The sequence below is a fragment of the Glycine max genome, chromosome 3 (assembly GCF_000004515.6).
Source record: "Glycine max cultivar Williams 82 chromosome 3, Glycine_max_v4.0, whole genome shotgun sequence".
Taxonomy (NCBI): Eukaryota; Viridiplantae; Streptophyta; class Magnoliopsida; order Fabales; family Fabaceae; genus Glycine; species Glycine max.
The window spans coordinates 46,087,453-46,112,066 of NC_016090.4; the positions used below are offsets into that span (position 1 = coordinate 46,087,453).

Sequence of the window (24,614 nt, forward strand, 5' to 3'; positions counted from 1 at the left end):
ACACCTAATCCATGGATATGGAGGGTGTGTAATTGGATTAGCGTTGAATGGAGAAATTGTGCGTTCCAATACAAAAATTTCAAAGCAACAATATTGTAACTTTCATTTGAAAGTTTATTGGCGTTGGATTCATCTGGTTTCCAAACAAACACACACATCCCACCACCATAAAATAATAACATATATATAGTTACAGGCTATAGCACCTTACATGTCAAATTTTTGTTTCTCTTCCTTGGATGTGGTTTTTAATGTCTCCTTCATATGTAAGTCAGAGTGGATAGTGACCAAGAATTACAGTGTAAGTTCTCTCAGTTCGTAAATCGTAATTGTCTTCCTGATTTTTATTTCCCTGTTCTCTATCAATATAATGAAGGCAATATAAATTAACCAAGCAACAAATAATTCTTTTTAGGAAGGTCTTCTCTGTATGTTATTTATGTCAGTGTGTATCTGATTCTGATATCAGTTTTTAACAAATAAGAATGTATGACAGAGGTCCTTTTTTCAATTTATTGAATAACTTTGATGTTTGACGTGTTATGATATTTTTGAAGGGATTTCAAATCAGCTAGCTGTAAATTCAAATAGCTAGAATTTGCTAGCTGATTGATAACGTCGCCTACTCATATATAGTCATGTATGTGAACCTTATAAAAGATGGCATTATATTTGAGCCCGTGACCATTCTTCTCCGATGGGTGGTGCTACTAAACAAATTTATAGTGGATTCAATGAATCAATAGGGATATATCCGTGATAGGACACAAGATTTGATTCCCACATAAATACCTATATTTAATTTGTGACAAAAGGAATAACATCAGAATTATTACATAATACAAACGAGGATCACTGTTTCCAATAATGTCAACAATCCTCTATGGAAATTCACGGTAATCGTCTCTCGTTGTTCTTGAACTAAAGGTAGATACAGAAATATAGCTGAAGCCTACTAAAAAAAACAAGTATATATGTGTATGTATATAGATGCTCGAGTTTCAAGTTTTAATTTAGAGGATACCATATACGGTTATCTTAACTTGTTTCACTCGACCATACATACTGATGTATAGACAAACAACAGAAGTATACAAAACATCATGTGATGCCAAATGCCTCCTTTAGTATTCATCATCGCCAATTAAGTTATTGTTGTTGCCACCAGACATTGATAAATCTCTATCGGTAATAAACAATTCCCTCCTCCGATCTGCTGCTGGTATGATTTAAATGCATGCTGCTCCTTTCCTCTGATCGTATGCTGCTGTCACTGTCTGAGTTCTCACTGCTGATTAGGCCAATTGAAACATTCCCTTCTGATGGCCTGCTTCCGCTACGATCCAAAAGATCACCGCCACTGCTGCTACTGCGTCTTGAATTAGGGGAATGGCTTCCATCCTTGCTTTTCTTGTGGCTTAAGACTCTCACAGAAGATTTCTTGCTGCTGCTCTTTTGGCTCAATGAAGATTTCTTACCGCTCTTCTGGCTTAAGGAAGACTTCTTGCTGCCGTTCTTTCTGCTGCTTTTCCTACTGGTTTTGTTGCTTCCATTCTCTGAATCTGAAGTGGAGCTGCTTCTGTAGCTAGAAGAAGTGGTTCCGTTCTTTGATCTGGTGCTGCTCTTGCGGCTTGATTTGGAGTAGAACTCCTTGGTCTGTTTGATGTCTTGTGGACTGTACTTTTGTTGGTTTTCATTCCCATAATAATCATACTCATTCTCTGAGGCGTCTTCGCTCTCTTGGTATTTTGCACTAACCTGAGTTTCAGCAGTTACATTCTCCTCTTCTTCATTGGAGGAGGAGCTATCGCTGTCCTTACCAGATCCAGCTTCATTTTCAGGAGCAGCACTCTGGGCTTCAGGAACAACCTCTGGAGGAGAGGTGGAAAGAAAACTGAGAGCAGTTACAACATCACTCATCAAAGGACGCGCTGCTGCTTCCTCCTGTAAGCACATGGCTGCAATTGCAACAACTTGGTTCAGATCCTTTTCTGGGAAATTTTTTTTCAGACTTGGATCTGCCATGTCTGGATATCTTTTTGGGTCCCTGAATATGGGTTGTGCCTGCTCAATCATAATAAGGGAAAATTTGTAAAATTAACAAAAATAGATATTTGGGGATCAAATTAAGCTGTTGGACTTTGGTACTATAACAACCTTAAACATTTTTATGCATACATATCATACCGGAGAAATCACATAGTTCTCATTAAATGATCACAACTCATGTTTTAAAAGGAAAAAACTTAGATAAGTACCTTATGTGCTTAGTGTTGTTCTTCAATTAGAAACAGAGTTTCACCTCGGTAATTTATGTGCAAGCCTTTATTATATATATTATTGAGGTGAAATTTCAATTCTGATCAAAGAACAACACTAAAAACTAAGAACTACATATAAGTTCTGTCCTTTTTAAAATTCTAACACATTCTATACTATTATTAGGTGGAATTCGTGTAGGAACACAAAATAATGTGTTTCCACCTCCAATTTATCAAGTCTTATTTATGATTTGATGGGAACTATGTGAAATCTGCCCAACATATGAATAGGAGAAAATGAAAATGTCCAAATTAAAGAGGCTGTTATTAGTATACCCATGAAACTAGATTTTGTTCATCGTGCGATCTTGTGGTGTCAATGGCACGGCGTCCAGTTATGAGCTCTAGCAAGACAACTCCAAAACTGTACACATCTGATTTCAAGGTGAGGTTACCCGTTCTTACGTACTCGGGAGCACTGTAACCATAGGTGCCCATAACTCTTGTTGGTACAATGTTCGTCTTATCTTTACCAGCAAGTTTGGCCAGTCCATAATCAGATAGTTTTGCATTGTGATCATTATCCAGCAGGATGTTGGCGGATTTCAAGTCCCGGTATATAACTGAAGGGTTGGCCATGTCGTGCAAGTACCATAGTCCTTTCGCCGCATTTGATGCTATTTTCATTCTGTTGTACCAATCTAATGCAGGTTCATCTGTTTTCCTCTCTGTTTTAAAAGCAAACTCAAGCTTTGTTTTAGTTTTATTCTTATATAATGCACAATAATAATAATGTCAAAAATTGAAGGAGGACTATACCAAGAAGACGGTCTTCTAAACAGCCCCCTGGCATGAACTCATAGACCAAAAGACGTTGATCTCCATCAGCACAATAACCAGTGAGTTTGACCAGATTTTCATGGTTCAAGAGACTTAACATCAAAACTTCAACCAGAAATTCCTTGCTACCTTGGACCCCATTTCGGTCGAGTTGCTTCACTGCTACCACCTGAAGAGGGGGAAAAAAACACACATGCATGCAAACGTGAGAAAAAAAAATATACATATATTGAATTTGTTTGTTTTTTTATGAACTGAAAATTGAAGGCCTTATGTTATGACCTGCCCGGTTGCAGGAATTGTTCCCTTATAAACTCTGCCGAAGCCCCCTTCTCCCAACAAACATTCTTGGCGGAAATTCTTTGTTGCAATTGCAAGCTCACGGAATGTGAAATTTTGTGCTTGAATATTTGAGGTGTCAACTTGGTTTGGATCATCTGCCTTTTGTTTCTTTACATCTGCATGTCACCCCCAATGTTTAATTTTCAAGTCTTATGGAGATGGAGATAATTAAGTGAAAAATTAAATTGCTAACAATATATTACAAACAAACAAGAATTTATATATTTTGATTCTATGAATGTCATTATTGTTTTTAAACACAATTAGGGTCTTTGGCTTTCCAATGGGATCATGAACTAATTAAAATTTCTTTATTGAAAAATTAAATTAAATACCTGGTGGTGTCCTTGTGACAACGTTTTCTTGTGGTATAACGCCTTGTTGCTCCCTCTTGCTGTTGGTTCTCTTAGTCTTTGAAAAACACGGAAAACAATTCATTTTTCTGAGTGTCTAGAATAAAAAAACAAAACGTCCAGGAAGAGGATTCCCGGTTGGTAGATATAGTATGTATGTTCAGGTTTTGATACTAAGCAATATCTTCATTCAATATTGAGAGCATGAAAAATGTAATTAAGGCTCCATGACGGAGGTTCCCCCAAGTGAGATTGAAGGACCCCGCACAGCAGAAGCTATAAAATAAATGGAAGGGAAATCAACAGCAAAAGGTGAAAGGAGGAGTTAGACATGCATGCATGTATGAACAGGGGAATGGGATCGAAAAATGGTGACGTTTCCTCAGAAGACTCGGAGAGAAAAGGGGGGAAAATTTGAGTGGACATCATTATGAGGTGTCCTTTTACATGGCTTCCGACAAATGTGGAAATCATATTTCAGTTTTTGGGTTCAATTCAGTTGCACGTGACTTTGATTTATTGTCTTCCAAGCCATGCATGGATGGCATCTAACGTTTTTTTTTTCTTTGGTTAGTTACGGTTATATTTTGACTTGCACCTTTCTTTCCATAAATATGATTATCTTATCTTATTCAACTTTTGCGTATGCCAATTGTATATCTCTTTATCCATCTATTTTCTTTTTTTTGAAACATTGTTACATCTATGCTATAGATAGAAAGATTGTGAATTTCAGATGGGGACAAGTTAATGGTCTTCAGTTCCTCAAGTTGGAATAACGCAATGCAGTTACGGGATTTGAAGATGAAGCGGAAATGATGGTTATGAAGGAAGACAGAAATATAGTTGGAAGCCCTTCTCTGTTCTCTCTGTTTTTGTTTTTTTTTTTGTCGACTGTTCAGAGCTTCTTTAAAGCATCCAATTAAATAAGTAAACAATCTGATTAAATAAACTTTGATATTTTAAAATATTTATAAAAATGAATTCTTTGAATTTAATTTGAACATTAGATTTTTTTTATTTTTTTATACTCAAGTTTTTTAAATTCTTCATTACAACAATTTTTTTACAAAAAAATTACTTTTTTGTTTATTTATTAAATAATTTTTAATATATATTGACGCTATTGAATTATATTAAATAAATTCATTTTCATCTTCTAAAAATATTATTGAACAATAATATAGAAGTTTTTAAATATTTTACCTTTTTTACTTAATATTATATAAAAAAATTGTAAAACATCTTTAAAATTAACTTTCATTAATTAAAATAGATTTTGAAAATTATAAAATTAAACATTTCAGATGTATTCATTACATAAAATAAAATAATGTTACCAAAATGAATAAATGATATAATATAATTAAATAAATTTTCATATTTTAAAATATATTATTTTTATTTTTAAATTTAGTTTAAATTTCAGGATTTTTAAATTTATTTTCTAGCTAAATTTTTTATTTCTTAATTACAATAATATATTTATCAAATATTTTTAATTATTTATTAAATGCTTTTGTATATATATTGGTATTATTGAATTCTATTTAAATGAAATATTTTTTATCTTCTAAAAATATTATTGTAAAATAATAAATATTTTAAATATTTTATCTTTTGTGTTTAATACTTAAATTTATTTAATTAATATTATATAATAAATTATTTGTACATTAATTTTAAAATTAATTTTGACATTCTTAAAATTAAAAAATATGAATATATTTGTTACTTGAAATGGACGAGCCTTAATGAAATGAATGAGTGATATAGTAAAACAAAATTTTGATAATTTAAAATAATTATAATTTTTCCTTAAAATTTAATTCATATTTTATTTTTTAAAATTTTAATTTGTAATTAAGGTTTACAATTATTAATTACAACAATATATTTATTTGAATACTGTTTTAATTGCTTATAAATTTAAATTAATTTTACACAATTTTTATCAATGTATTTTCCACTTAGTGAGGCATTTAATTTTAAATAATTCTTTAAAAAATTTTACCAGAATACTTTTCTCTTAAAAGAAGTTTTAAAACTAAAAATAAATAAATTAACAAACTATTTCTACTTTTATTTTTAAAGCTTTTATTTTAAGCTTTAGCTTTATAATAGCTTCTAAGTTAAAGAATAGTTGAGCCAAACATAACCCAAAATAAAGTAGTTGCAGATATTAATAGTTACAGATATTAAGTGAATAACATATTACTTTCTCTAAGAAACTCAATCATGCGTAATGTACGTATGATCTATCAGAACTTAAAAATCATTATGTAAGTATATATATCATATATGTCTTTATGGGATAAAAGTCTTATTAGTAAATGCATGTACTGGATTGTGCATGGTTTAGAACCAAATTAACTTAGGGCATATATATGATGGGTGGAAATAAGCTACAATTATTGTTATTGTAAGGCTAGGATGTCTTCTCCAATCTTAGTACTTTATGTACTTTTCTCCTCAATAAATTCAACTATAGAGAAGGAAACGAGAGGGGAAGATCTCATATTCCACACAAATAATGTCTTCAAATTGATAAATAAGATCAACAATGTTCCTGACATATGTATGTATGTATGTACATCTCTACAAATTGACAATACCGAGTTTTTCGAATAATATCTCAAGAAGTGTAACATAATTTATTGTAAGTTTTATGGTGTTTTGAAATAATATCCAGAAAGAGAAAAGTATTTGCTTTGTAATCTGTCGTGATAATATAAGATACCAATGATTAAAACAAAAACTTAAAGGGTGAATCCGTGAATGAAAATGTACATGCATTTTCATATGACGCGTAGGGCATTTAATTTCAAATGCGAGTGGTGAAGCGGTGTGGTTAGTAAAATGCTATTTAATCACATGCACATGCAAAACAAAATTCGGGCACACGAGAAAGCGAATCCCAAACACGTCAAAAGAGTTTCCAATTGCAGTAAAGATGTCAATGGAACGTAAAGCCACTTGCTCGAGTGTAATTAGGGTTCTTCCGTGTCCGTACCTTTAAATATGGAGTAATATGATAAGCCCAATCTCATCCTACTAAATATGAACTCATTCATCTATCATTGATTACACAAGCATCTTACCCCATCAATTTATGGAAGTTACCCACAATTTATTGCAGTCGCTTTCTATTTTCTATTTAAGGAAATCCTCGACATGCATATTAAGAGGTATCCTTAGATTTTTTATTTATTTATTTTGAAGGCAACACGAAATTGATTCTAATACGCAAGATTATAGTGATATTATGAAAAGGTAAAAAGTAAATATTTGTTATTTTACATTTATTATAAAATTCACTGACTTCTAAATCGTCGACTTCTACTGTAGACCAAAAAGAGTTAACATTTTCACTATATATAATTAGGTAGTAAGTAAAAATGAAAAAAGAGAGAAAAAAGAATCAGATAATAATAATAATAATTAAAAGATGGAGAATATTAGGATAACTTTAAAAAAAATAGAGAAAATCTCCAAAAATGAACGAGAAGGTATGAAGTATGACGGACGAACGCGCCCAGGCTATAAGTATCGCAATAGCGCATTATCATTATCATGTTATTAATTGACCGAATCGATAACGCATTGTTAAAACTTAAAATGCTAAAAAGGAATTGTTTGACGTGGATATCTTATACGGATGCTTTTATTATGCAATAAAGATAAAGAACCTTTTCTCTTTTTATTTATTCTTTATTATATATATGTTTGAACGACAAAACAAACAAGAGAGAATGATAAATTATTCAGCTCTATCAAAAATAATTATTCAGTTGTAAAATAAAATAAAAGTTATTTTTAAAAGTAAAAATTTATTTATTTTCTCATTCTCTCTTTAAAATTTAAACCTCTCCTCACCGCTGTGTTCTCCATTGTGTCAGTTTAAGCTCCTCTCAGTCTCAGTAGAAATTGTCACCGCAGTTATATTTTCTACAAATGGAATATCTTAAATAAGTTTATATTAATCCAAACCAACAAATCTTCATTCGATACATAACAATATAACATTCCTCATACTATGTATTATTAAATTTTGAAATTAAATAGTAATAAATTCTTTCTCTTAGAGTTACAATTGAATAGTAGCATAATTGTTCTTTTAAAATGTTGCATTTATAAAAATAATAGTTATTTTTTATTTGTTCTTTAAATTATTTATCTTGACTGGAGTTTCTTTTTACTTTTTTTCTCCTTGTCTTTTTTTCTTTGTAAAAGGAAAAGATATTATAAATAAAATTGTGCGGCAAATAAAAATGCAGGATATGATCGAAGCTTAACCGCTAAGCTTTCCTAGTATTCAAAATCAGTACTTCTCCTTGCAGTTATATAAGAGGAGAGGAGAGAGCATAGAAGAGGAAGATTATGGATAATAAGAGCAGGAACAAAGTAATGGTTTTGGAAGCAGAAGAAGAAGTTGGCGGTGGTGAGTTTGAGCATCTCCCTGAAGGTTGCATAGCGAATATAGTTTCGTTCACCACTCCTCCAGATGCCTGCGTTCTCTCTTTGGTCTCTTCCTCCTTCAGATCTGCCTCAGTAACCGACTTCGTATGGGAAAGGTTCCTCCCCTCCGATTATCAGGCTATCATTTCCCAATCTTCCAAGCCCTCCACTCTCACCAATTACTCTTCCAAGAAGGACCTCTACCTCCACCTATGCCATAACCCCCTCCTCATAGACGCTGGTAAAAAGGTATTACAAATAAAATCATTTTTTCTCTCAATAATTATACACGTATATCTTTCATTAATTGGAAAATTAATTAATCACCAGAGCTTTGCACTCGATAAACTGAACGGCAAAATATGCTACATGCTCTCAGCCCGAAGTCTCTCAATTGTTTGGGGAGACACTCCCAGGTATTGGAGATGGACTTCTGTTCCAGCGGCCAGGTAATTATTTAATTTATTAATCATTTGGATTAACATGAAATTGAAGGATGCAGTATCACTTAATGTTTGCTTCTAGGTTTTCGGAGGTGGCGGAACTTGTTAGTGTGTGTTGGTTGGAAATAAAAGGTGGAATCAAAAGTGGCACGTTGTCTGAAAAAACATTGTACGGGGCATACCTAGTGTTTAAGCAAAGGAGCGGGGGTGCGTACGGGTTCTATAACCAGCCGGTTGAGGTGTCGGTTGAGGGTCGGAGGAGAACGGTGTACTTGGAAGAAGCGGAGACACCGCGGAGGCCACGTGAGCAGATAGTTCCTGGGATATTCAGCCGCGTTCGTTCTCGTTTTCTGGATAGTTTCGATGCAGCACCGCCGCCTCCACCGCCTAATGCTAAGGGGGGAGGTGAATATCCGAAGGAGAGAAGCGATGGGTGGATGGAGGTGGAATTGGGTGACTTCTTCAACGTCGGCGGAGAGAAGGAGAAGGAGAAGGAGGTGGAGATTGGAGTCTACGAGGTCAAGAGTGGTGGGTGGAAAGCGGGCATTCTCGTTCAAGGAATCGAAATAAGGCCCAAACACAAAAATTAAAAAGCATGCACAATTTACAATGTTGTTTCTTCTCTTTTTTTTTTTTTTTTGCTTGTTCTACCAATTAAATTTTTTATATAACCACGCTCACTCGCCTGCTCTAGAATGATTCGTACTTTAGTCATTCATTTTTTTATTGTTAGTCTTAAATTGATTTTATAAAATGCTAGTAGTTATTCAATTTTTCAATTTCATGCCCCATCTAAAGTTTAATCTCACGTATGCTTTATAATAGTTGATAATGCCATGAGAAATAAAAAACATAATAATAAAAAAAATTTAAAATTAGTCACAATGACATCTTACAGTATCGCCTAATACAATATTAGTTGTCATTTTTAATCTTTAAAAATATTGAAATTGAAATTTTAGTCCTAACAAAAATTTTACCTTTCAAATTTACTGCTTATAAAAAATTCTACCTTTCAAATTTACTGCTTATAAAAAATTCATTCTTTTAATTTAATCTTTAGTCATCATTTAACTTTTTTGTCTTTAATTAATGAATCCATAATCTCTTATTCATCCCCTTTCATCTCATTGACATTGTGACGTAGTATTGTTTAAACCGTTATTAGCAAATAATCACAGAGATGAAAGTAGAAACATATGATCCGAACATTCTAACATACCTTGAACTCACAATCCACCTAAATCAAAAGCCCTTTTTGCAAATAAATTAGAATTAATAATACTATACTTTTACTAGAACTACTTATCGATCAACTATGACTGGGTTCAAGTCCCAAAAATATATAGCATGCCTAAGAGCAACTCCATTGAGACAAGTCGTACCACTTTCAAGATTGGGTTGCTAGACAGAGAACCCATTTGTCTTTTGATTTTGTGGGTCCATACTACACAAGTATTATTGAAATATCGTGTATATTTGGGAAATTGAATGTATTATGGGGTCCATTTAAGAAATTACAGTGAATATTTTGGTGGAGATAAAAATTTGATTGAATTATTTAAAGTAAGAAATGTCATACGATATTATAAGAAAGTGTGAAATATTATTAAAAAATAAAAGTAAAATTTTGATGAATTTATTGGTTGAAAATGATTTAAGCATTATTAGGGATTAATGATAAATGTGAAAAGTGAAAGCACGACCCAAACATCAACCAACCAATCGAACTCTCATTAAATACCTTGAATTCCCCACACTCATTATCTACCTATATTTATTAGTTTGTCACACTTTAAATTTTTTTATCCTAAATCTAACCACAATCAATTGTTGAGTATTTCTAATAAAATTAGTATTAATGTTTCAAATTTTTGGGCCAAGTGAGCTTTCAATTTAAGTGAATATTTGGACCATGTTGTTCCACTTTCACTTATGTCACTATTCCTTAATTTGAATGATACTTGTGATTATATTAATGAGCTTAAAATGAACAAAAGTAAGACAGAAAAACTAATTAAGAACTAAAAATTAGAAATTAAATTTTTTAGGGACTAAAATTTAAAAATGAAAATCTCATTGGTATTAAAATCGAAAAGTGGACATTTTATAGACTAAAAAATTTTAACTTAAAAAAAACTAGAAATAAAGTAGAAAATATTGTGAACTTTGGTTAGGCATGTCAGTATTAAAGCTTAATATATCTAATTTATTAGGAGGGACTAAAAATATTGAGGTAAACAATTGAAGGATTAAAAGTGAAGGAGGACTGAAATTTAAATAAGAAATAACTGAGTGAGGAACGATTTCGGAATTCACAATTCTTGAAAGCTGAAATAGATAATAAGTTTTTTTATTTCCTCACGTTGATAGATAGTATAGTACTGTAGTACTTTATTCACGGATAATGAGTTATTCTCAATCTATACGATAATAAATTATTGATATAAAAATGAGTTATGTGAGGTAGGACGTGAAATAGAAAAATCACAGATAAAAACATTTTAGCAAATTTGTACCACCGAAACGTAAATTAAAGAAGAAAAAAAAAAGAAAAAACAAAAGCAGAGAAGAACAAAAAGAAACAGAAGTTTGTTTTACTACGGTTCACCATCCCCTCAAATTCAAGAAAGCGAAGCTAGAGAACTACGAGGAAGAGGAGGAAGAGCAGCAACAACTGTAGCACAAACCGTCACTTTCAAACACCAACAAGTGTGTGTAAACTAAGGTGCTCTATCTCTTTCTCTCTCTGTTTATTTTTTCTCCCAATATTTGTTTACACATGTTTTCAGCCAAAGTCCCTTCCTCCACCTCTTGTTTTGCATCATGTTCCCAATTAGCTTTCTCGTACAAGTTTCTGGATGTTTGGTTTTCCTTTGTGCCAAAAACAAAAAATCATTTTTTTAGAATTCACATGTGTGTGTGTGTTGGTCGCGTCCTCTGAATTGTTTTGCCATGGGGAAATCCACCTCGTAGTTTACGAAATCCAGATTAAGGATTCAGAAATTGAAATTTCCAGATTGAAAATTGTTGGATCCGAAGGGAGTGTTAACAGTTACGGTCGTTCACGGTTTGATGTATGACCTAGTTGAGCAATGTGGTCCTTGTTCCGTGAGTGTGACCCCTTGCTTTGAAGCTTGAATATCAATCCCTCAAATATATTATCATAAGACTATGTTACGTTTTATGCTGCTTTCTTCTTTGTTGATGCTGTTTGCTTCTTAAAAAAGAGAACCCTCACATTTTTTCTGAAAAACCATATCCTCAGTTTCTGAATCAAAACATGCGCAGTTAGAAAGATGAAAGTGTTCTTTGTTTTAATGCCTGTGAGGGGATTAGACTGAGTGGATATTTGGAGGTCACTAGGTTTTTGTTCTGTTTAAATGAACTTGCAGTTACTGTGATGTCCTCCTATATTTCCCGAGTGAGAATATGATCTGTGTTTAACTATTCCTAAGAAAACATACACAACGAAGCAGTCCTGTGCAGGCAACAAGTTTTTACGAATTAATCACTGGAATTGTGTGCAGGACCAATTAACCATTTGGGAAGTTTAGGCAAGGGCATGTTGGCAAAGTACTCAGAGTAATATTCTTCGGAAATGTGGATTTTCCGTGGGCAATGACCAGTTAGATGGTGGTGGATAAGTTAAAGGAATCTGCAACTACAACTATAAATGCAGCTTGTGGATACATGTAGTTGAACAAGTTCCATAGAAACTGCCAAGGATTAAAATTATCCCTTTATGTATGGTTGCTGTGACCAAGCTCTTTCTTCACCTGCAACCATTAGATCTGGCTGATTAAATTCTGAACTTTGATTTTGGAATTAAGGCATAGTTTAGCCACAATCCTGCAATTATATCATTAAAATGTAATGCTTGATTTCAGTCCCCATCCCCTGGCTCCTTAAATATATCATTTTCAACATCTCTCTAATTAAAATTAAGAAAATGAAATAAAAGGCTTCCAAGTTTACAACCAAATTAAGTTAAAGGGATGGAGAACTAGGATCATCTTCTAATTATTTCCGTCTCTGTATCTCAATAGTGTGTTAGTCTCTTTGTCTTGTTTCATTTGTGTAATCTTTTCTATGTATTGAGTTATACATACTCACACATAGTAGGTTTTACAACAACTTGAAATCGTAATGATTGTAATTAAATTAACCAAAGCAATTGCTTTTCCTTACTAATAAAAAATGCTCAGTTCAAATCCCAAGGGGTTGGTCGAGTGGAGTAAGATCAAGTCTTGTATTTCATAGGTTACAGACTCAAGCCCCCACTCATTTCCTTGATATGAGGTAAATCTAAGTTATCTAAAAGTGCTCTTTGAGTTCAGGGGCTTTCCAAATCTTGGACTAAGGCACCATCCTGGCATCTCGTCTTCCTAATTTTATTTCATGAAAAATGCTTAGTTTAAATTATGTTCCTTGGGTTCCTTGTAAAGTTTGCACTTCTGTTTATCGAATAACTTATTGATTTAATGCTAGAGGTGAATATTCTACTTCTGCAACTCCCCTTTTGTTGTCAGCCTCATAATTTTCAAAATTGAACAAGCAATAATCTATTTACAAATTACATTAGCATATAAGTTTGTAGATTTTTCTAAGTCTACTGGTGGGTCATTTTACTTTTTTTCTCCCTCTGCAGTTGTTTTCATTTTGAATAATCTAATTTTTGAACATCCATTATAAGTTAGCTACTTACTTTGTTTACAGTTTGTATGTTCTTTACTTGTACAATGTTCCCAAATTTCCATTTTGTTTCAATGACTTTCTGTTCTGAACTGCTTATAGAATTTAACCATTACTTCTGTTATGTATTGCAGAGTTTGTAATTGGCTGGAAGTTTGGTATGATGGCATTTTTCAATTCCTATCCTTGGAAGCCCTTGATAATTCATAAATATGATGGAAACCCTTAGAGTCAGATGACATTGATCTTTTCTTGTTTTGGTGGATATATGGCTAATCATTCTTTAGTTTTAGATAACAACACATCTGTTAGTACTGTTACTGTAGCAGAGCAGCCGTTAGTCATTGGGCAAGAGTTTGCAGATGTGGAAACCTGCCGAAGAACACTGAAAGATATTGCCATTGCTATGCATTTTGATCTTAGGATAGTTAAGTCAGATCGCAGTCGTTTTATAGCAAAATGCTCCAAAGAAGGGTGCCCATGGCGGGTCCATGTAGCAAAGTGTCCCGGTGTTCCAACTTTTACTGTAAGAACTCTACACGGAGAGCATACTTGCGAGGGAGTTCAGAACCTTCATCATCAGCAGGCATCAGTAGGTTGGGTTGCAAGATCTGTTGAAGCACGCATTCGAGATAATCCACAATACAAACCAAGGGAAATACTGCAAGATATTCGTGATCAGCATGGAGTTGCAGTTTCTTACATGCAAGCTTGGCGGGGGAAGGAACGTAGCATGGCTGCACTTCATGGAACATTTGAAGAGGGTTACCGTCTTCTCCCTGCTTACTGTGAACAAATAAGGAAAACCAACCCTGGTAGCATTGCGTCTGTTGTTGCCACTGGACAAGAAAATTGTTTTCAACGACTGTTTATTTCTTATCGTGCATCAATTTATGGGTTTATAAATGCTTGTAGGCCACTTTTAGAACTTGACAGAGCACATCTTAAAGGAAAATACCTAGGTACATTGCTCTGTGCTGCAGCTGTTGATGCCGATGATGCTTTGTTTCCTTTGGCTATTGCTGTTGTTGACTCAGAAAGTGATGAAAACTGGATGTGGTTCATGTCAGAATTGCGGAAACTTCTAGGAGTAAACACAGACAACATGCCTAGACTGACAATATTGTCTGAAAGGCAAAGAGGCTTGGTGGAGGCTGTAGAAACACATTTCCCTACTGCTTCACATGGTTTCTGTCTGCGTTCTGTTAGTGAAAATTTTCGTGATACATTTAAAAATACAAAGTTGGTAAACATCTTTTGGAATGCTGTTTATGCGCTTACTGCTGCTGAATTTGAAAGCAAGATTACTGAGATGATGGAAATTTCACAAGATGTTATATCATGGTTTCAACAATTTCCTCCCTATCTTTGGGCCGTGGCATACTTTGACGGTGTTCGATATGGCCATTTCACACTTGGGGTAACAGAATTATTGTATAACTGGGCCCTTGAATGTCATGAGCTCCCTGTAGTACAGATGATGGAACACATCCGCCAGCAGATGGTATCGTGGTTTAATGATCGGCAGGATATGGGCATGAGGTGGACATCAATTCTTGTACCATCTGCTGAGAAGCGAATCTTGGAAGCAATTGCTGATGCTCATTGCTATCAAGTGCTCCGGGCAAATGAAGTTGAGTTTGAAATTGTGTCAACTGAGAGGACCAATATTGTGGATATACGGAGTCGTGAGTGCTCCTGTCGCCGTTGGCAGCTGTATGGCTTACCTTGTGCCCATGCTGCTGCTGCACTTATTTCTTGTGGACACAATGCCCACATGTTTGCTGAACCATGCTTCACTGTACAAAGTTACAGAATGACTTATTCACAGATGATAAATCCTATACCAGATAAGAGCCAGTGGAGAGATCTGGGAGAAGGAGCAGAAGGAGGAGGAGGTGCAAGGTTTGATATAATAATTTGCCCACCAAAGACTCGCCGGCCGCCTGGAAGGCCTAAAAAGAAGGTTATACGAGTGGAGAACTTTAAGCGTCCCAAAAGAGTTGTTCAATGTGGTCGCTGTCATATGTTAGGACATTCTCAAAAGAAATGCACAATGCCCATTTGAAAAATTTGTTTACTTGTTGAAATATCTTTTGTTTATGGGACATATATGAGATAGAACGAATGTTGTGTTTGTATTGTAATTTAAATGTATTCTGAACAAAATAAGAATCCATTAGTTTTTGCCAAGGTTCTCATCAAATGGTAGCGGGCTGTCTGCATGGCTGTTTTCTCGTTTCACTTAATAATTAGTTAATGTCAGAAAATTGTCTTGCCGGTTTGTCTCTGTTCTGGATATTGTTTCATAATGATTTGAAGTTGGGCAAAATAACTTGAACTGGTATTATATATCATCATTCCTAAAAAATGCTGCTTGGTTTTCAGGTTTTGTCAATTTTAGTTCTCTTAGTTATGTCTTGAATTGTAAAGGCCTTTCTTGATTGGATTTTTATGAACTTCACTCTAGAAGAATGATAAAGTCAAGAAAATCGATCGACAAAGTTAGGGTACTGTCATGGAAAAGCATTTTCAAATGGCGTTACAAAAGAAAGGCACAGATAACTGGAGGATCTTATTTATTTATTTATTGCGACAGGTGAATGGAAGATGTAACCAGAAATTTGCTTCTAATTGTTGCCCATCGGGCCAGTTCTTGGCAGTTGGAAGTATTTGCCCAGTGCATCCTTAGCATTTTGTATTTCAACTTCCAAGTCTGCATGCATTGAAATGCACCTCTTTTGGAAGCAAGTGCATTAATTATCAATTTATTACTGGTCAGACTTCGTTCTGTGATTGTTCAAGGGTCAGTTTTGCAAGTCAAGGGCCCCCGAGTAAGAAGAAACTCAACACAATAGTAGAATTGAATACTATAATAGCCACATAATTACATCGGTGGCATTCCATGTTCCAATCACCAAATCTTAGACATTTAATTTGTTCATTTTTCTTATTCATTAGGGCAACCAAGAGCATGTTGCTGTCAAAATTGAAAAAAAGGACAAGGCATCCCTCAGAAGATGTGATCACAGGTTCACATAAATATGTGATCGTGATAAGTTTGGATAGTTGTCTTTAAGCTTGTGCTTGGTAGAGGAGAATGAGAAAAAAGTTACTATTAATTGGACGTTCCAAATAGTTAAAAGAGACAAAAATAATCCTTACTTTGATGAAGAAAAAGTTGTTAAAAGGACAATTTTGATGTCTATTTTTTATTTTTGAAGAACGTATTTGATATCATAAGTTTGGAAATATAAAAATAATTTCAAATTGATTTATAAGAAAATCAATAAAATTTTCAATATATTTTTAAGGTAATTCATAGTATTCTATTTGTTAAAATATATAATCATTTAAATAACATGAATTTATATTTATTGTTACCATCGATAATTTTATAATTATTACCATATAAGAGAAAAACATTATATGTGTGTGGCTTCATTCCTTTTTAATAAATTTTTTTTGTTGATTTTCTAATTAGCATGGATAATTATAATTTATTCTATCGCAGTCTTTTTTTTTTAATTCTTTGATTATATTGAAAAGTTTGCTGAAAGTTAAAAAATTAGCGGATAGTTGAAAGTTAAAATAATTTATTAAATTATAAGTGTTCAATTAAAAATATTTAAAGTATATAAAAAATTATAAAATAATAAAATCATATTTATATAAAAACTTAAAAAAAAAATGAATAAATATATTAAGAATAAAGTTGAAAAAAATATAAAAAAAAAACTATAAGTTAGCGTTTGTCTTTTTTGTAGGATAAAAGTTGAAGAAAAAATATATTTCAGTTAACATTTTGAAGAATGTTAAAAGATACTAAAAATATTATTTTTCTGTTAGTAAAAAAAGTTAAAAATTATCAGAAATATCTTGTTAAACATAAAGTTTGTGTTTTTTAGGTATTTTAATTCTTCATCATCTATATTATATAGGATAAGCAACAAAGTATTTTTAGTTCAAATCAATTATAAATTAAATATAATGTACTCCTCTAAATACAGCAAGCTTTGTGGAAAACTAGTGAAACAAAGCCAGACAAAAGATATATATTTGAAATTATGAAGAGCGTTATTACTAATCAGCAGTATGTATAATAAAATAAGTGTTTGTGACCTTTAGAATAAGTGAGATTACATGAAAGCAGTGCGTGACTTTTTGGCATACAGTAGATGCATTGAGCTTGTGGTTTATACGTAGCACTACATATCACAGTGCGGGTTAAATCATCGATGCACCCTTTTGTTTTCTTCCGTTAAAACAGTTCCTACTTGATGAAGTTGGCAATGAACTCGATCTGGTCCTTCTTACTGGAAAGCCCATTGAGGAGAACGCAGGGTGGCGGCCTCAACGGGCTTCTCCTCTAGCAATGGTTTACGATGCCAGCCCTCAAGACTATGTGTGCGATCAAAGTCCTATAATTGCTCCAGACCATCTTATGAACTCAACTATCCTTCTTTCGTGGCCTTCTATGCTGACAAGAGTGTGAAAGTGGAGACAAAATTCCGGAGAATTGTGACTTACGTTGGAGATGGTCCTGCTCGTCGTACAATGGCACTTCAGTTTGACTTTCAGGTCTCAGATGGAGAAGGACTATGATGTGGCTTTTGGTTGTTAGGAGTCCCGTTGTGGTGGTACCTAGGAACATTGTCTTCTACTTCCAAACTGGGATTTAACTTGTTCACCTTCTTCTATTCAAATAATTATATCACTATATCATTGGTTATCTTTCTTTACTGGAAGGAATATCATTGTTTATCGTTATTATCCTGTTACGCTTGTTCAAACCACCCAAAAAGACCCTATAATACCATTTTTAGGCAGCTTTATATGTGAAACAAGTTGCTCAATATATTCCATATTTACACCAAAAGTGTTTGATTTGGAAGAACTAGAAGTAGAAGTTGAGCAACAATTAATAAATCAAATTCTCTTTGTAGATGAGGGTGTTTCAAAATAAGTTGGTCTTGGAGTAGAAGGGCAGCCAATAATCTGAAACAAGTCTTCCACACGAGGCAGCACTTTAAATTTAGAATGTGTAATTGTTGAGAGCAACACTGTCAACACGGTGTTAAAAAATCATGCCATTCTTGTCAAGCTTATACTGAGAGGTTCCATGAAACCTACTACGAGTACGACTCTCCCATGGATCTCGTGTTATTCCATGAACAGTCCAGCGAAACATAATGACATCCTGTAGAAGCCTTCAAAAACATCCTGCCATGAAACCCTAGAGCCCAGAATATTGACTTGTAATCCTCAATGCCAACGAACGTATTCAAAGGGTCTTTAAATACGATATCATCCCTGAAAGAAGAAAAAATTGTTTGAATTTTCAACCATGCAAATAAAAATGAGAAAAGTAAAGGAGGGAAATGGGAACCTGTAGAAGTCGAAGGAGAGTTCTCTGTAGAAGAGGCCAGGGAAATCCTCTCTCAGAGACCGAATAGCATACCCCAAATTCACGTAGTATTTTAGCTTTTTTTTTTTTTCTTCTAGCTTCACTGGAGCGGAAAATTGTCCGTACGAACTTAAATTATGATCCAAATCCAAAATCCTATCACGAATATGATCCTTAACTTTGCAACTCACTTTTAAGTTTTAACCCAATTGCCTTGCCCCTTGTGACGGGTTTTAAGGTGTGGACCTTGCTGGGTTTAGGGTTAGGGTTGTGCAAAATTTTGGGACAAAGGACGTTTCTGGGGAAAGGATGAGAAGGAACATGGTTATGGGTCAGAATTTTTCGATGAAAATGTCATCCCTGCAGAAGAAAAAAAGAAAAGGTTGAGAAGAGGATGAAAGCAAGATTAGATATATTGAGTTATTAAGTGGGAAAAGTGTCTGATTGGTTGGATTTGGATTTTCGTTCTTTCTTTTGACTATACTTTTTGGGCCCTCGCCTCGCCTTCTTCCTCTAATAAAATAATAAAACAATGTTACCTTATGGTATGGGGCTTGATAGAGAAAAAACGAACAAAAAAAAGAACGGAGATGGAGATAAAAACTTGGACAACAGAATAATGCGTCATGAAAGATTAGAATCTTTAGGTGCCTTGCCTTTAGTTGAGAGCAGAGCATATTCCCTAACTTTTTTTTTCTTTTTCATTTTCTGTATCTTTGCACCCGCTTTAAAATAAGACTTAATTTGTTTATTTCTAAAGTGGGAAAATATAGTAGTTAACTAAAGAAATTAAAAGTTGAGATTTAAAAATGACATAATTTATCATATAGTATGTATGTTTATAAATATAAACATGGTATTGATACATGTGTAAATAAGATGTTGTTTATAATGTAGGACCAGTTCATATAAAAATGGAATAAGAAAGCGAAGGGCATGGATGTCTTTTGAAGTTAAATTGCCGTTTCCGTTACAACAGAGAACATAATAATTCTTAATCAGTTAATTGTGTTGGGAGATTTTCGGATGTAATGAAAGGAGTGATATATTGTCTTTGGAATTTGACTGTGTTGTCTTCTTCTTTGTGACTCACTCTCTCTTCAGCTCTTGAATTTGATCCACCTGTGTTGCTTTTCCCACCAAACCAAACAAAATAACCTGATATTAACGTAATAGTAGTTCTTTTATCGAACATTGTGCCATGACATTCGACGAGGTTTCCATGGAACACGGCAAGAGCTTCATCTTCGCCTTGCAGGTCATTAGATCTCTCTCTTTTTACTTCTACCACAATTGCCATTCATTTCAACTTACTAAACTGAATTACCGTGTCTGTTACTATTGTTTCTCATTTGTTCAAATTCATATCATCAAACCTCTTTATGACATTACTAAGATTTTGGACCTCTAAGCAATGCAAAAAAAAAAACGTTACTCATTCTAATTGAGAAACATTTCTTTCAGGAACTTAAGAACCTGAGGCCTCAACTCTATTCTGCTGCAGACTACTGTGAGAAATCTTATCTCAATAGTGATAAAAAACCAATGTAAGGATACTTGTTTGTTAATGAGTATTTTAGTTTGCTGTTCTGTAAGGTGACCTTACCTCCTTCCCTTAATAACTAGTGATTCCGCTGGATTGCTCTGCTAAATGCTAGTTAGTTCCAGGCTGTCAATGTTACGGCTAAAAGTTTCTACTACATTGTGCATTTGGTATTTCTTTAAGTGCTAGTTGTATGATTTGATTTAGATGGATAAAACAATATGTTGTAGACAAGAAAGCTGATTGAGAGTACTTAAAAGATAAGAAATTAACATAATGATTTCTGATAACAAATATTGAATGGTCTTAAAGTGGACACTTAAAGAACATTAACTAAAATATGTTTTGTTAATTTAACTTCTGTTGTGTTGGGCCCTGAACCCTGATCTTTCCTATAGTGTTGTATATAGGCAGAAGCACTTGTTGTACCATTGATTCTTACAATGTATGATTGTCTCTCCATAATGAAATTGGAGAGGATGGATGCATGATATGGCATATGGTCATCCTCAAATGAATTCGTAACCTAGAAAATTTTGTGACTAGCTAATTTAACAGCATATGGGAGGGACAGTTGGGACAGTTCCTTTAATATTGTATTATATAGGCTTGTGTGTAACTGCCGGCTGATAATTCTTCCGTATGTGAACTTAATGGATTTCTCCTGAGATTTATTTTATTAATGCCTCAGGGTACTTGACAACATGAAAGATTATGTAGTAAGGGCCCTTGTTAATGCTGTTGATCATCTAGGAACTGTGGCTTACAAGTTAAGCGACATTCTTGAGAAGCAAACATTTGATGTCTCGACCATGGATTTGAAGGTCTCTACTTTGAATCAGGTAATTAAAAATATTTTGTCAAAATAAATAAATTCTAATTGGAGTTGAAGTGAGATATTTGCTTACATGCAGAGACTTCTTACATGGCATATGTACACTGATAAAGAAGGTCTTCGGCAACAGCAGTTGTTGGCTTTCATTCCCAGACATCATAAGCACTACATTTTGCCAAGTATGCTGTACTGTTCTCATTTTCCTCCAGAATTAATTATTGACTCTACAGATTTAGGTTTTCTTATGGTTCTCTTTGTTTCTGTTTAACAATGCAAGCTAGATCCCGTCAATAAAAAGGTACATTTCATCCCACACAGAAAAATTGGTGCAAGACAAAATTCATTTCAAACCAGAACTCGTCTTCATTCTTCAGGTCTGTTGTTGGAAAATTGTCCCTTCTGGAGTTTTTGGTTTTGACGTATGTTCTCCTCCCCTCCCCCCTTTCCCTTTTCTTTTGGTTTGGTGGTAAGTGTACATCATATTATCTAACTGAATGTGTATTGTTGTATCTAGGTACCCCTATTTCAAAAACTCTTTCATGGCATTTAGCATCAGAAACTAAGTCTACCTTAAAAAAACAGACTTCACGCACTTCAAAAAAGTAAGTTTATAATTTGAGGCTGTGTAGGCCTGTTGCTCTATTTGTTATGCATTCCATTGATGGCATTATTGTAGCTCAAGATACGGGGAGTGCTATTTTAATATTTTAACACATCCACTTTTGCAGCACCAAGGACTCAAAATTTTATAAGAAGATCTCTGGAGTTTTCCACCTTTTAGGTATGCTGAATAGCTGCATCCCATGTATTATATAATTCAGTTCAGTTGGGCAAGCAATGGTTATGTTATGTGTATAGACAATAGCTCCTTACAATTGCTACTTTTGTGCTTGTAGATAGTGAAGGGAGTACGCGGATGAAAACCTCAGCAGCACAACCTCACTTGACAAATGGAGTTCCTACTTCTGGTGCTGCCACCCAAACTATGGGTGCCACAGGCAGGGTAATGCCACTTTCATCAGGTTCAAATGCCTGGTGGTGCCATGTTTGATAGAATAGTGAAATTGTGATTATTGTTGACCAATATGTTGCTATTTATTTTCGTGTGTTTGCAAAACTGATAAAAAAAATTAGCATTGCCAGGCAAGATCTTTGTCAGAATTTATCAGGGGTACTAGTTTGGATTTTACACGTGAATAAAGGCTCGGTGTGAAGTTCATTTCTAGAATAGGATAATCAGTCTGATAGGCTTAAGGGGGTATTTGACTGATTTGATTGACAATTTTGGAAGTTCGTTATACCAGTAACTCAATCCTAATACTTTCACAAAGAGTAATTGATCAATTTACAAATGAATGAAATGATACTATACTGAATATTTCTTCTCTTACATCCTCCTCCTATCTAACCACTTATCCTTACCAACAATTATTATGCCTCAACTAATTGTTCTAACAAAGTAGCACACTCAGCCTAAGGATTTATATACATAATAGTTACAAAGGGAGTAAGGAATCCAAGATGCAATTCAAAAGAACTACTAAGCTAATAATTGTAACACTATTTTCTTAAGTTACAATGAATCTAGGTAACTTGGAGAGTGGAACAACTTTATTATTTATGTAGTTTCCAACAAAAACATACTAGCTAGTACTACCAGTCCATCAAATTTAATAATTTCAGGATCATATTGATCCAGTAAATCTTTCGATATCACAAATTCACAACCAGGTTAGTATCAACACGAATCCAACTTATTGAGATGCTTCGGTTTAAAAGCCGATGCTTTTGTGCTGTCCATTAAGCATTTGGTGCTACATTTGCCCTATCTACCTGATCTTATATGGTTACCTTTGATGAATATGTGCTTGTTATACAATATAATATATTTAAATTGTGTGAATGAATACTATCCAAATTTACTCTTTGTTGATTCATTCGAACATTACATACATTGGTTTCAATACAGCATGCATATGTTGTTTTCACATCCATTGGGGAAAAATATTTGTTTATATTTTACTTCCACCAAATATTAGAGATTCTATCAAACCAGTGCACCAGTAGCTGAAATTGTGGAGAATATATTCCAGCTAGCCAGTTTACACGAACTTAAGAGTCTCAGAGTTAAAGGACGATTTTTTAGTGGTTTTGTGGTGTAACTTTGGCGAAGTTACTGATGAAACTGTGTTTGCAGGATGCACTGAAGCATTCCAAACCATTGACAACATATGGTTCCTTTGATGATCGAAATGGACGTGAGGCTGTCCAAGTTCACACTCGCAGTAAAAGTGTGCTTTCTAGTTTCTTTGTCAAGCAAACTGCAGCTAAGTTGAAGGCCGGTTCTGTCTTATGATACCTATCAAGGCAAATGCAAGCTCTGGATGATGTGGATAGATGTCATTCTTTTTTTTTTTTTTTATCAAAGAGGAGTTAAGAATGATACCTCTTGAGGCAAATGCAAGCTCTGCAATGATTGGATAGATGCCACTTTTTTTTCTTTTTATTTTTTCATAAAAGAGGAGTTAAGAAAACAACTTTGATATAATTCTCTTTTCGTTGACCACTCGTCCACTAATGAACAGAATTACATTAGTATATATTTCTAGTTCTAGTCTTTGAATGATGATTGTTGAATCTTCTACTCACTAGATTACTCAAGAAATATGAACTTGTGAATTGTGATCTATGTATAGGGTTAGTGAGTTTTTTGCACCATATGTGTATTGATGCTATAGAAAAAAGTTTGACTTTCTTGTCTTATGAAGCTTCATAAAGTTTTCCAAAATGGTCTTTTATGTTGATAAAATTTTCCAAAAGGCAGGGACTTGCACTAGTAAATAAAATACGTCCGAACAGAAAACCATGAAATGTCGAATTTCTGCTGTAATCAAAGTACTACCAAAAATTGAAAGAGGTCCGTTGTCAAAAAGACTAAAAAAGAGGATGTGTATTAGTATATATGGAGATTGAGTATGCTAAGTAACGTGTAAATCAAAACCATTATTATTTGTGGGCTTTGTTATTACTGTAAAATTCCTCAAGGCAATCAGGATGTGAAATAAAAATGTATTATTGTAAAAACTATGCGTTTGCCGGGAGTCGAACCCGGGTCTATTGCTTGGAAGGCAATTATCCTAACCGTTGGACTACAAACGCTTTTTGGTGCAGGATGGTCGTACAAAATTAACCTTTCCTATATAATCTACAGTTGCATCTACAATCCAAATTTTATATTTATACCTTTTCCGATTCTTTTTAAGCATGCATGTATATATTATAATTCATTCGTTATTTTATTTTTATGTTAATTGATAATACACCTTAACTCAGTCATTAATTTTGTCAGTGATATTAAGTTTGATTCGGTCATCAACTTGAGCAAAATATTTAGTCACTGGTTACATCATATATGTGTAAGTATAATAAACATATAT

At 33.8% G+C, this 24,614-nt stretch overlaps 4 protein-coding genes, 1 long non-coding RNA gene, 1 other non-coding gene and 1 pseudogene across 8 annotated transcripts; 4 read left to right on the forward strand and 3 right to left on the reverse strand.

Annotated features, from left to right (window-relative positions):
- Positions 1-1,182: 1,182 nt before the first annotated feature.
- Positions 1,183-4,830, reverse strand: LOC100807682 (probable serine/threonine-protein kinase PBL25). Its single transcript, XM_003520808.5, has 5 exons — positions 3,779-4,830; positions 3,384-3,559; positions 3,081-3,270; positions 2,598-2,989; positions 1,183-2,064 (listed from the first exon to the last, which is right to left on the reverse strand). The coding sequence occupies exons 1-5, from the start codon at positions 3,879-3,881 to the stop codon at positions 1,183-1,185; spliced, it is 1,743 nt and encodes a 580-aa protein (XP_003520856.1). The 5' UTR covers positions 3,882-4,830.
- LOC121174624 (uncharacterized) lies at positions 2,002-3,508 on the forward strand. Its single transcript, XR_005890818.1, has 4 exons — positions 2,002-2,706; positions 2,853-2,971; positions 3,070-3,306; positions 3,398-3,508. It is a non-coding gene; the product is annotated as an uncharacterized lncRNA (long non-coding RNA).
- A 3,264-nt stretch (positions 4,831-8,094) lies between the features above and the next one.
- Positions 8,095-9,390, forward strand: LOC100816609 (putative F-box protein PP2-B12). Its single transcript, XM_003521741.5, has 3 exons — positions 8,095-8,503; positions 8,585-8,703; positions 8,780-9,390. The coding sequence occupies exons 1-3, from the start codon at positions 8,177-8,179 to the stop codon at positions 9,285-9,287; spliced, it is 954 nt and encodes a 317-aa protein (XP_003521789.1). The 5' UTR covers positions 8,095-8,176; the 3' UTR covers positions 9,288-9,390.
- Positions 9,391-10,861: 1,471 nt separating this feature from the next.
- LOC100808214 (uncharacterized) lies at positions 10,862-15,598 on the forward strand. Of its 3 annotated transcripts, none has more exons than XM_041014241.1 (3): positions 10,862-11,425; positions 12,228-12,570; positions 13,527-15,598. In XM_041014241.1, the coding sequence occupies exon 3, from the start codon at positions 13,628-13,630 to the stop codon at positions 15,458-15,460; it is 1,833 nt and encodes a 610-aa protein (XP_040870175.1). In that variant the 5' UTR covers positions 10,862-11,425; positions 12,228-12,570; positions 13,527-13,627; the 3' UTR covers positions 15,461-15,598. The 3 variants fall into 3 exon arrangements, with proteins under 3 accessions (XP_040870175.1, XP_006577332.1, XP_006577331.1); XM_006577269.4 differs by having other exon boundaries at positions 12,228-12,444; XM_006577268.4 differs by lacking the exon at positions 12,228-12,570 and having other exon boundaries at positions 10,863-11,425.
- A 1,722-nt stretch (positions 15,599-17,320) lies between these two features.
- LOC100808742 (uncharacterized) lies at positions 17,321-19,150 on the reverse strand (annotated as a pseudogene).
- A 635-nt stretch (positions 19,151-19,785) lies between these two features.
- On the forward strand, positions 19,786-24,067 carry LOC100809282 (protein ABIL1). The gene is made up of 9 exons (XM_006577270.4): positions 19,786-20,057; positions 20,264-20,346; positions 21,034-21,184; positions 21,257-21,356; positions 21,459-21,551; positions 21,692-21,779; positions 21,906-21,958; positions 22,074-22,180; positions 23,375-24,067. Exons 1-9 carry the CDS (start codon positions 20,001-20,003, stop codon positions 23,531-23,533), a joined length of 891 nt encoding a protein of 296 aa, XP_006577333.1. The 5' UTR covers positions 19,786-20,000; the 3' UTR covers positions 23,534-24,067.
- Positions 24,068-24,264: 197 nt separating this feature from the next.
- Positions 24,265-24,336, reverse strand: TRNAG-UCC (transfer RNA glycine (anticodon UCC)). Its single transcript has one exon. It is a non-coding gene; the product is annotated as a tRNA-Gly (tRNA).
- Positions 24,337-24,614: the final 278 nt, after the last annotated feature.